The following is a 12,500-nucleotide window of genomic DNA, read 5'->3' as shown; positions in this document are numbered from 1 at the left end:
GATCAAACGGTCAGGGATCCAGATATGATACGTTTCCGTAGAGACGAGCGATACATTCAGCCAATAGCTGCACAGCAGAGGGGTGCCTCCTGACTTTTCTGATGAGGACGCCAGGGATGAGATGTGTACATGTTGCAGTGATCGACCAGAATGGACTAATAATTATTCATCATGACCATACATTTATTCTGCAAACCAAGTCAAGCGTAGTCAGTTAGTTGAGTTGTTTAGCTAGTTAAAAGTATGACTGTTGTCCTTACCTGAGCGCAGTGCTTCTGGCTTTGGGCTTTTCAGTCACCTGTCAAATGTGTACAGAGACACAGACAGACAGACGGAAACACACACATACACAGAGTCAGTTCACACATGAGGCGTCGCTACGGCTCCGGTTTCAACGGTGTCGCTGTTTGTCACAACTCCAGATTATTGTGTGGGTGGAGGATTGGGGCGGAGAAGGGGGGCTGGTGGAGCAGCAGCAAGGCCCTGTGAGACTTCACCGCCAGAGAAGACATTCTCTGGCACACCTGATGAAAACTAGAAAGGAACGCACGGTTTTCGGTTCATCGTGTGGCTCTGCTCCCCCTGCTCCACCATGACAAGCAACGTCGAGTTGCTTCCTCCCGGGTACAACGGTGGGGTTAGTCAGCGGCCACCCACATTTGCACATTGAATAACCACATAAAGTCCTGTTTTCTGCCCCATCTTCCAATCTAACCAGAATATGAGAGGATAAACCAAAATATTATTCTGGTTCATTGAATGATAGCATCAGTGGAAACCATCTCTCCCTCCCCCCCTCCCTCCCTCTCTCTCTCTCTCTCTCTCTCTCTCTCTCTCTCTCTCTCTCTCTCTCTCTCTCTCTCTCTCTCTCTCTCTCTCTCTCTCTCTCTCTCTCTCTCTCTCTCTCTCCGTGGTTGAGTACAGCTCTCATTCGACCATTCCCGCCTGTTTAGACGGAGGAAACATCTCTCTTTGCATTGCGCTCTCACAACCGTTTTCAATTTGCGATTTGAAGAGAGTTCCAAAGTGCTCATGTAAACAAGGCCTGTCTTTCTCTGCCCCCCCCCCCCAAAAAAAAACCTCAACAGCACACACACAAACTCTCACACACACACACACACACACACACACACACACACACACACACACACACACACACACACACACACACACACACACACACACACACACACACACACACACACACACACACACACACACACACACACACACACACACACTTGCACAGAATAAGGTAATTAGCTGGGCCAGCGAAGTGTCTGATAAATCGATGTGTAGCTGCAGGCAATATTAACAACAACAGACCTTCTTCAAATCCTGTGCTTTAAAGACTTGTGAAGCACACAGATATGAGCTGCACTGTGAATACATTAACCAGGCCAGCTCCCTGGCATGGATCTCTTCTACTTACAACACACATCAGAAATCCGATGTACATGACGCTGGCTTTCTGGATACATGCAAGAACCCAACATCACTTAATATATAATCCTTTTGCGATTTCAAGTATTGATTTTTTTTGTATTGATCAGAATTATTTACATCGTACTTAATAACAAATTAGCCGTCCTTCCACTAACAAGGTCCGTTGTGTGTAGGAGACATCCTGAGAGATCTGGCACAGAGCAGAATCTATGTGTTAGCCGTGATTTATTCAGATGTGATGTGAACGGTCAGGGATCCATAGATGATACGTTTCTATGGATCCCTGACATTGCAACAAGGCTGTGTGCGAGTCCTTCACTCTGAATGAGGACAAAGCAAAAAAGGTAGTATAATACGTTTTAAAACAGAGCAACCAAATGCTTAAAAAATGGCTTATACGTATACATTTAATGATGTAAACGTTCTTACAAACTTGAATTGTGAATTTTTATGTGTGCAGTAGTAGTAGTGGTAATGAACCAAGTTGTAGTAATTGTTTATGGTTCTTTATAGTGAAATTTAAGATCCATTCCACGTTATACTACTACTAAAATGTTTGAGAATGGTGAGAAAATCCAAAAAGTTTTAGTTGGATAGTTATAATTGCCATAAGTAATGCCTAATTACTAAAAGACTACTGCAAAAACAGTTTTTCTGCACGGAAACGTGTATTGTCAGCTAACGATGCTGTACCCTGTGAGCTGGTGAGATTTTCGTGTGCTACACTGCATGTGTTCCTATGTGTGTCTGTGTGTGTGTGAGCGTGTGAGATAGAATATCTAGTTTAGCTCCGGAATTAAAAAGCGAGAAACAGCTGGGTTTCGCTCCACAAGTCCACAACACAGAGTTTACAGCTCGCTGGCGGAGCCCACAGTATTTGCAGCACGTTGGACGCCCCGGCTGCATATTTCATGTAAAGTTCATTTTGGGCCCCGCCGTCATGAATGTTGGATTCACGCTCCGATTTATCCGGGACAGCGAATGATCAAACATCTCAGACACAGGAGGCTGTCTCCACGCAGAGTTTATGATTCCTACTTAATGACACCACGGACGTCATTGCGTGGTCATGTGTGCATGTGCGCATGTGTGCGTGCGTTCGTGTGTATGCGTGTTCGCGCGTGTGTGTGGACGCGTGTGCGCGTGTCAGTGTTGATTCTCACTATTTGATATGGCAGAAGGAGCTAATTGACTTTGGTTAATAGTCATTTAGAAATGGTGTACATTTTAAATGCTGTGTATAATGCACAATCTTGTGGTATGTTTTGCATGCATTTGAAACGAAAGTATTGACAAAAGACCCTCACTTCACCGCCACCAGGAACAGTATACTGATTATCAGGTTTATAAGGTTTTACAGCATGGACTTAGATATTTATATTTCCCTAAACGCTATATTGTGCCAAATGTAAATGGGGTCAGCCGAGAATAGGGACTACTACTGTGGTCCAAATAAGACAGGTTCTGGCGTATTTTATTGGTGTATGAACCATAGCCATCACAGGCCTCTGCCTCCATCACTTCCTCCCCTCTACGGCAGCAGGTCTATGGCACGGTGGACTGTAGACACACTGCACTCACACCAGCATACACTCCTGGTACATAGGTATGTGGAGGACGTCTCGTCCACACCTTTGACTACGGCGATCGGTCCTCGACGCCGTTGCCACTTAAAGCAGTGAGACACGGAGCGAGAGAGAGATAGAGCGGGAGGGAGAGAGAGCAAGCAGCACTCATTTAGAAGAAATCTTTTATACAGCTTCCAAAGTCATCATCCACACCTCTCTCTCTTTCTCTCTCTCTCTCTCTCCCTCTCTTTTTCTTTCCCTCCTCCCTTTCCCCCTCCCTTTCACCTCTTTTTTTTCCCGATGTCTCTCGGTACTGTGTCTCTTCATCCTCTCCAACTTCAGCCGCCGTCTCTTCTCTCCTTCACCCTCTCTCCCTCCCTCTCTCTCTCTCCTCATCTCCCCCTCTCTCTCTCTCTCTACATATTGCCATCCTCTCTTCTCCGTCTCTTCTCTGCCTCCTCCTCTCTCTCACTCTCTCTCTCCTTCTCTTAACCGAGTCCATTCCTCTCTTCTCTGTCTCTTCTCCTTCACCCTCTCTCTCTCTATTACTCTCTCTCTCTCTTTCTATATTGACATCCTCTCTCTCCTCCCTCTATTCTCTCCTACAACCTCTCTCTCTCTCCTTCTCTTAACCGAGTCCATTCCATTCCTCTCTTCTCTGTCTCTTCTCCTTCACCCTCTCTCTCTCCTTCTCTTAACCGAGTCCATTCCTCTCTTCTCTGTCTCTTCTCTCTTTCATCCACTCTCTCTCGCGCTCTTTACATATTCCCTTCCTCTCTCCTCTGTCTCTTCCCTCTGTGCCAAAAACATATTCATCATTCTCTTCAGCTGGCCTTACAGCGCTACTCTGCTGCATACTAATGACTCCCAGTGTTTGTGTGGAAGCGGGTGCGGGGCGTGTGCGCAATATTCTACGCACTGGTGTGTCTGTGTGTTTGTGTCTAGGCAGCCAAGAATGTGTGTGTGTGTGTGTGTGTGTGTGTGTGTGTGTGTGCGTGTGTGTGTGTGTGTGTGTGTGTGTGTGTGTGTGTGTGTGTGTGTGTGTGTGTGTGTGTGTGTGTGTCTGCGTGCATCTCTGTGACTATATGTGTGACTTTTGGTTGTGTATAAACATCAAGGTGTGTGTGTGTTTGTGTGAATGTCTGGGTGCGTGTTTTATCGTGAGTGCATGCTTATTGGAGGAAGCACGCCGAAGGAGTGCATGTCAGTCTGATTGCGTGCGCACGTAGCCGCCTGCTTAATTGATTATGCGTATGCACACGTGAACGGAAGTGTGAGCGAGCGTGTGTGTGTTTGTGTGTGCGTGTTTGTGTATGCCTGTTTGTGCGTGTGTGTTTGTGTGTATGCCTGTGTGTGTGTGTGTGTGTATGTGTGCGAGTTAAATGCTTGTTCTTGTGTGAGTGTGTTTGTGTGTGTGTGCATGTATGTGCCTGTGTGTGTTTGTATGTGTGTGAGTCTGCAGGCCTGTTTGTGTGTGTATTTGTGTGCATGCCTTTGTGCGTGAGTGTGTTAGTGTGTGCATGCCCTTGTACGTATTTGTGTGTGTGCGTGTGTGTGCATCTGTGTGCGTGTGTGTGCGTGTGCGTTGTGTTTTACTCAAGGCTATGAAATTGTGGTAATAAGCCGTGCACTCATTTGCTATAAGCCGGTTAACAGCGCACACACGAGACGGAGAGAAACACCATTGAATTAATCACTCTCTCTCTCCCTCTATCGCTCAATCTGTCTGCACGCCATCCCTCTCTCTGTCTCCCTGCGTCTCGCCCTCTCCTTATCTCTCTTCTTTATAACTCCAGTATGTCTCTTGTTGTCACGCTTCCTCACTCACACACTCATGCACAGACACACACACACGCACACACACACAAGCACACACACACACACACACGCACACACACACGCACACACATGCACACACATACACACACACACACACACGCGCGCGCGTGCGCAGCATATCATTTTTTCTCCAGTTTCACAGCCTTCATCATATCATAGTATTACGTCCATGTCTTCCTCTTTCGCAAAAACATCCAAAGTGTATAAGAGTATATAAGTGTATATAAAAAAAGTGTGAGACAGAAAATAGATGTAAAGCGAAGAAAGTGGTATAAAATAAAGAGTTATAGTTTCACCATCCACGCCCAGCAGACCTGAAAAGTTTCCCTTGGACCTGGTTCTAGTGGCGGCTCTGCTGCATAATGGGAACATTGAGGTTTAATGCCTACTATTAGGAGTCGCCCCCGGCTCAATCCATGCTATGTATCTGGAAATATCATCGCTCCTATCACCCCTAATTATAACAACCACTACAAGCACTGGAGAAATGTATTATAAATATATAAAAAAAATATATAATGATACATTTATTATAAATCTCCCAGCATTATGCTAATGATAGCATCAGAGTTGGTTTATAGTCGAGGTTGAGAGGGGGGCGAGCATGCCGCCATGATCATGGTGGAGATAAAACGCTGCGTCTAATGGACCTGTCTTTGAAAGATATAGATGAAATATACACATATATATATATATATATATACATGTATATTTCATATATATATATACATATACATGCATACAAAAAAAAATGAAATAGTGAATGGTGGGTCATTCCATGAACTGCGTCATGGTAACAGAGGCACAGCAGCACTTGGAATAAATAAATATGTACAGAAACCAATCAATCAATCAATCCTATAATCAACAAATAAATAAATACATGGAAGATTATGAAGATAAAAAGATTATGATTCATGAGATAACGAATGAATGAAAAGTCTGGCAAGGTGTACTTCTTTGTACCTGAGGAAAGACTAGAATAGATGAATGGAAAAGGTATGTTCCCAGTGAGCACACAGCTGCTGCTGTGAGGGGAGGTCAGGGTCGTTTGGAACCTGGGGTCAGGGGTCAGGGGGTATGACCTGGACTCAGATGGAAGAGAGCTGGAGGACTGGGGGGAACATGTAGGAAGAGGTGGAGAGAGGAGGAGAGGAAGAGGAGGAGGGACAGGTCACCTTCTGGTCAGTATCATCTTCATCACTGCTGATCTTCAAATCATCCTCCAGCATCCTACAGAGAGAGAGAGAGAGAGAGAGAGGGACCGAGAAAGAGAGAGAGTGAGATCAGGAGAGAGAGAGAAAGAGAGAGAGAGAGAGAGAGAGAGAGAGAGAGAGATAGATACAGAGAGAGAGAGAGAGAGAGAGAGAGAGAGAGAGAGAGAGAGAGAGAGAGAGAGAGAGAGAGAGAACTGTTATAATTAATAACAGTGTCTGATCCTGAGCCATCGGGACCTTCACACCCATCCCTAACAGATTATAGGCAGAGGGCCGCCCTCGGTGTTAACCCCAGCCTCTGGGTTCAGATCCCAGGCAGCAGCACTCATATTAACAATAATGTTAATGATAATTATAAATCCAGAGTACCACCTAAGCCAACATTTCCCAAAAAGGTCCCGTGACAGCTTGGGTCAGGTTTAAGAACAGTCTTATTGAGATAAATAATGTAGGTGCAAATTCAGCATCATTCTCATGTTGAAAGGCGGGATCCACTAAATGAACTGACTACTCAGATCCTTTCCATGAGTGTGTGGGTGTGTGAGTGTGTGTGTGTGTGTGTGTGTGTGTGTGTTTGTGCCTTTGTCTGTGTATGCGTTTTTTCTGTGTGTGTGTTTGCGCAGCGTGTGTGCGTTTGTCTGTGTGTGTGTGTGTGTGTGTGTGTGTGTGTGTGTGTGTGTGTGTGTGTGTGTGTGTGTGTGTGTTTGTTTGTGCACTTTTCTGTGTGTCTGCGTGTGCGAGTTTGTGCAATGTGTGTGCACGCACGCACGTGTATGCTCCTCTGTGTGCGTTTGGGAGTGCATACGTACATGCATGCATGTATGCGGTTGGTTTAGGGTTTTTATTGCTTCCCGTAAACACACAGAGCATTGTGGTTTTAAGCTGGCGTGGCGGCCTGGTGGAGGGCCCAGATCCCCTTAAAGGACTTTTTTCATTACTTTACAAACTTCTTTTGTCAGCGCTAGTCTTTGTTGTGCTGCTCGAAATTATCATTTTCTGAATAAACCCCCCCCCCCCGACAACGTTTGTGTTTTCCCAGTTGGGGACGCGCAGCGCTGGGAGGAAGTGATGTGCGAACGGAAAGAGCTTAGCGGTACGAACACGCTGCGGCGGCGGGGGCACGCCATGTGGCGACAGATATGACGGACTGAATGAATTATGGCTCCATATTGAATTTCATAAAGCAGATGGAGGCGGATGGATGGAGAGAGAGAGCGAGAGAGAGAGAGAGGGTGAGAGGGAGAGGGAGCGATAGAGAGAGAGAGAGAGCGAGAGAGAGAGAGAGAGAGAGAGAGGGAGAGGGAGAGGGAGAGGGAGCGATAGAGAGAGAGAGAGAGCGAGAGAGAGAGAGAGAGAGAGAGAGAGAGAGAGAGAGAGAGGGAGAGGGAGAGGGAGAGGGAGCGATAGAGAGAGAGAGAGAGAGAGAGAGAGAGAGAGAGAGAGAGAGAGAGAGAGAGAGAGGGAGAGGGAGAGGGAGAGGGAGCGATAGAGAGAGAGAGAGAGAGAGAGAGAGAGAGAGAGAGAGAGAGAGAGAGAGAGAGAGAGAGAGGGAGAGATGAAGAGATGAAGAGACAAGGATATGGAGATGATAAAGTCTGGAGCGAACGAAGCGGTGACTAAAGACAGGTGGCACCATGGACAGTAAGACAGAAGGCTACAGAGAGGAACAGGGAGGAGGGAGGCAGGGAGGGAGGGAGGGAGGGACGGACGGACGGAGGGAGGGAGATAGAGTGAGGGAGATCAGGGAAGAGATTGAAAGAGGCAGCGATCCAGAAGCGAAAGCAAAAATGTTCCCAGTATTAGTTGGGACCGGTTTGCATAACACAAGTTTAATATGAGGAGCAGACAAGAGCGCCCAAAATGTGTGCACCCATTAAGGCCTGGACTCTTGGATCTTTTTAGTGACATGGACACTGAGTAATGGGCAAATAGAGGCCTGAGTTACATGACCTCTGTCGTCTGAAAGGGACAGATTGTTTTCCAGAAGCCAGTTCAAAAGAAAAAATAATAAATAACCCACTAATTGCTGTGCACCGAGTTGGACATGCACCCACAATCAGATGGTAAACAAACAAGTATAAATACACACACACGCACACGTACGCACGCACGCACGCACGCACGCGCGCACGCGTGCACGCACGCACGCACGCACGCACGCACGCACGCACGCAGGCAGGCACGCACACACGCACACACTCACACACACACACACACACACACACACACACACACACACACACACACACAAACGCATACATGCACGCACGCACATAAAGACACGTACACACACGCCCACACGCACACACATATACACGCACACACACCACACACATATACACGCACACACACACACACACTCAATTTGCTCTTGCAGCTAATTGGCTTCCTTGATTAACGCTCAGTTGACAAGCAAAACATGTTGTGTGCCAATGTCTTGGAAGCAGACACCCTGATGGTCTGAAGTTATACACACTTAATATAATGTTATAATAATCTCAACCACTTAGTTTACAGTTTTATCACTAGCAGCTCATCCACTTCCCCTCATTTGTATACCATTAACAAAATGTAACATGAAGAATTGTAATACTAAACTTAAATACGGTTTGACTATGTATTCAGTAAGCCAATGTGTAATTATTCCAAATACGCTGACTGTGAGAATATCATTATATTTTAATGAGTGGCCCATCATCCACATCCTCTTCTGTCTGCCTACCATATGAAACCATGATATTATCACAAATTGAAAATAGTGTAAAACTACTACTTTGCACTTCAGAGCAGCATGCTATGAGTTTTGGAATACACTAACAAGGCCAAACATTACATTTCTTAAGACAGAGAGTGGAGGGGCGCCATAGAAACTATAGACGGAACCTCAAGGATAGAGAATATTTCGACAGCAATATGTTTCATCGTTATTGTTAATTAAAAGAGTGTGTTTTTATGAATAGATCTATGCTCGGAACTGCCACATCGTTTCATCGTAAGCCTTATCATAGTAACAGATTACAATCATCTGCCTGTAACTCTATCTAGCACTAAGCAGAAGTATACGTTTGTATTCTTAAATTATACAATTGTGTTTCGTGTTGCATGAAGCATATTTGTGCTTGTGTTTCCAAGTTTGTGTGTGTTTGTGTATGTGTGGGCCTGTGTGTGTGTTTGTGTGTGTGTGTGTTTGTGGGTATGTATGTGTGTATGTGTGTACGGGGGAATGTGTGTACTGTACATGTGTACTTGTGAATGTGTGTGTGTGTGTGTGTGTGTGTGTGTGTGTGTGTGTGTGTGTGTGTGTGTGTGTGTGTGTGTGTGTGTGTGTGTGTGTGTGTGTGTGTGTGTGTGTGTGTGTGTGTGTGTGTGTGAGTGTGTGTGTGTGTGTGTGTGTGTTACTCACGATTTCTGTGGGGCAGCTGGTGGCTTGGTGGCAGGCTTATTAGCTGGTACAGTGCATCTTTCTAAAACACAAATCAATCAGAGAGAGAGAGAGAGAGAGAGAGAGAGAGAGAGAGAGAGAGAGAGAGAGAGAGAGAGAGAGAGAGAGAGAGAGAGAGAGAGAGAGAGAGAGAGAGAGAGAGAGAGTGAGAGGTTAATTACTGTAAGAAGCATTTTGGCATATGTCTTGCACATGTTTGTACCTGTGTGTTAATTTGTGTATGGGTGTGCGTATGTGAATACTATTTAAAACGAAGTAGATTATTCTTTTTTCGAATTTAACATTAACGATCAACTGTCTCAACAAGTTGCTTTTTCTAATGAATCCCTTAAAATAAAATATAACATCAGCGATTGCGTTTTAATTTGCTGCATTCTTCCTAAAGCGCTTTCTGTTGGGGGGTGTTTTATAACGGCTGTCGTGGCAACCCATATGAATCCAGATTATCCTCTCCATTTATTCAGCACCACTAGTTTAAACACAAGTAGATCAGCCGGGCTGGGAATTGATTTCCGCACACAGAGCCACTCTTGTATATCCTCTTTATCCAACTGTGCCAATCATGTCTTTAAGCCACTGGAGAGAGACCAACGTGTTCAGTTACACCTAGTTATAAAGGATAAGGCTGCAGGCGTAACGCAATACAGCGCATAGAAACGACTCTGGCCTCAGCCTGGACGACCGTAGTGCTTTACAGTACTGAGGTTCAGTCCTGCATTCTGAGTCACTGTTCGGCACATTTAGGGTAAGCCCGCTAAACAAAGATATAAAAGTCATAAACCTCCTGATTATTGGTCCGTTAACTTTCAGTTAATTCGAGTGTGTGTTGGTTTCAACCAGATTGCTTCTAAACATTTGCTTTTTAAATAGACCCAAACTATTCGGATCTGATTTGGATAAACTCAGTAGAATTGAAATCCCCTCATGTCCATGACAGTCCCTCTGTTCACCCCGTCTCCACAAGAACACAAAACCACTTGATCAGCTCCGGAGAAGACCTGAGGAAACTGATGCCATCCTAGCGTGGCCAGGGTTAATCATCAACTCACTTAACATGTGAGAGAGAGAGAGAGCAGGAGAGAGAGAGAGAGATTGGGGGGGAGGCAGAGAGAGAGAGAGAGAGAGAGAGAGAGAGAGAGGGGGAGAGAGAGAGAGAGCAGGAGAGAGAGAGAGAGAGAGAGAGAGAGAGAGAGAGAGAGAGAGAGAGAGAGAGAGAGAGAGAGAGAGAGAGGGAGACAGAAAGAGAAAGAGAGAGACAGAGACAGAGCTGAATGTGAGACTTGAGTGTGTGTGTAAAAGTGTGATTGAGTGTGTGTAAGAGAAGTGTGTTGTAAGTGAAGAGGTCAAACTCACTCTGGGTGCTGTAGCCTGAGATCACATGTTGGGACTCCTGGTGAGACAGAGAGAGAGACAAACAGAGTGAGTGAGAGAGAGCGTGAGAGAGTGTCTCTGTTTCCGAATGCCAGAAACAGAGAGAGTTGAATCAAATCAATCACATTTAGTTTTCAAAGTATTAGTTGCAGGGAAACCTCCCTTCATCGATCTCAGGGGCCGGTTCGAGTTCGTAAAACTCACTGCCCCCCAACCGACGTAACGTTTTACTGTGTCCCTCGCTCTGTTAATTTAGTGTCGAAGTCGGCTGCCAGTGAGTCGTAACGATGAAAGACAAGCGCGAGAAACAGGAACAGAATCCTCCCGTAGTTTATCATTTAATTAGACACTGTAAAATTGGTCCCCGGAAAAAAGTGTTGAGCGGCTGACTAGATTAATTCCTGTAATGTTTAGAAGTTGAGTTAGGTGGCAGTGTCAAAATAAGTCAAAAGGCATTAAAGGGTTCTCAGTCTCCTCCTGAGTGGCCCTGCTCGCCTTTTAAACGATTTAATTCCGAGGACAGGACAGCCAGTGGAGGATGTGTGTTTAATATGCAAAGCCTAACTGACGCTGTAATTTTATCGCCTGTCATCGGCACCTTGGCTCCGCGGCGGCGGCGGCGGCAGCGGCTAAGCTAATCGGACTCCGTCACAGCTGTAACTGCCACGCTAGATTTCTGAATCAATTTAAATGGGCAAGCGGGGGTTTTTATGTGAGAGAATGCGGCGGGATATTGTCGGGAACCCCGGAATGTCTTAATTCTGGAACGTTATGGTACGTGAGGGAAAGGGACGGGGGATGTACTGGTGGAATCACGGGCGTCAGTCAAACACCAATTATCAGACCAATGGAGAAACAAGGCGATGGTGGATTAGTACGAATGAGGATTTCCCCAAGAGAGAGAGAAGAAATAAAATGTTATGTAGATGGCTCAATTCAACTGAAATTGATAATTGCTTATATGTCTATTTACTTAGTGTAGTCTGACATTTAAAATGCCCCTACTTCTGAAGAGAGACTACCGTCCGTGACATAATATAACATGAGGTAGTAAGAGAGAGTGGTATTGGTAATAGGTAGTGCAAAGTGTAAATAGTGAACCAAACATCTCCATACACGTCTAGAATACCGTCCCACGTGTTAATTATGGTACGACCCTCCACAGCTGGGCTAGACTTTCTCAGACAGTATCACTTTGCAAAGTCAATAATTATTGACATTTCACAGACTGCCGGATGTGCGTAAGTGAGCATAATATAATAGCGGATGTGTAAAATAGAGCTGTTTGCTGTACCAGCAGTCCAACACAAAGTCAGGCGGGATGGAGATGTAATGTTTATCTGTTGGGGGGGGGGGGCGGGGGGGGGACTCACCAATCAGCTGTGTTTATTACACAATAATAGTGCAGCGCTTGCAATCTAGCAGAGTGGTGCGGCGTACGTTTCCGCTGTGCTGGACACGTACTGCCTGCTGATGGTAAACGCAGACCTGATAACCCTGCTGATGGTACAGGCAGACCTGCTTACAGATAGACCTGCTTACGTTGATGGTATGGACATGTTACCTTGTTGATGGTATGGACATGTTACCTTGTTGATGGTACAGACATGTTACCTA

At 45.6% G+C, this 12,500-nt stretch overlaps 1 protein-coding gene across 1 annotated transcript in view; it reads right to left on the bottom strand.

The window, feature by feature from the left end:
• aff2 (AF4/FMR2 family, member 2) overlaps positions 1-12,500 on the bottom strand; it is a 94,317-nt gene that overhangs the window by 26,541 nt on the left and 55,276 nt on the right. The window contains exons 7-10 of the mRNA XM_056601130.1: positions 10,866-10,902; positions 9,474-9,534; positions 6,032-6,086; positions 261-298 (exon numbers count right to left, since the gene is read on the bottom strand). Of these exons, the coding sequence (XP_056457105.1) occupies positions 261-298; positions 6,032-6,086; positions 9,474-9,534; positions 10,866-10,902 (191 nt within the window). The remainder of the gene's footprint in view (positions 1-260; positions 299-6,031; positions 6,087-9,473; positions 9,535-10,865; positions 10,903-12,500) is intronic.

This window comes from Gadus chalcogrammus, chromosome 10 (assembly GCF_026213295.1).
Source record: "Gadus chalcogrammus isolate NIFS_2021 chromosome 10, NIFS_Gcha_1.0, whole genome shotgun sequence".
Taxonomy (NCBI): domain Eukaryota; kingdom Metazoa; phylum Chordata; class Actinopteri; order Gadiformes; family Gadidae; genus Gadus; species Gadus chalcogrammus.
The sequence above is the reverse complement of the archived record's forward strand: the minus strand, read 5'-3'. Positions and strand labels throughout refer to the sequence as shown.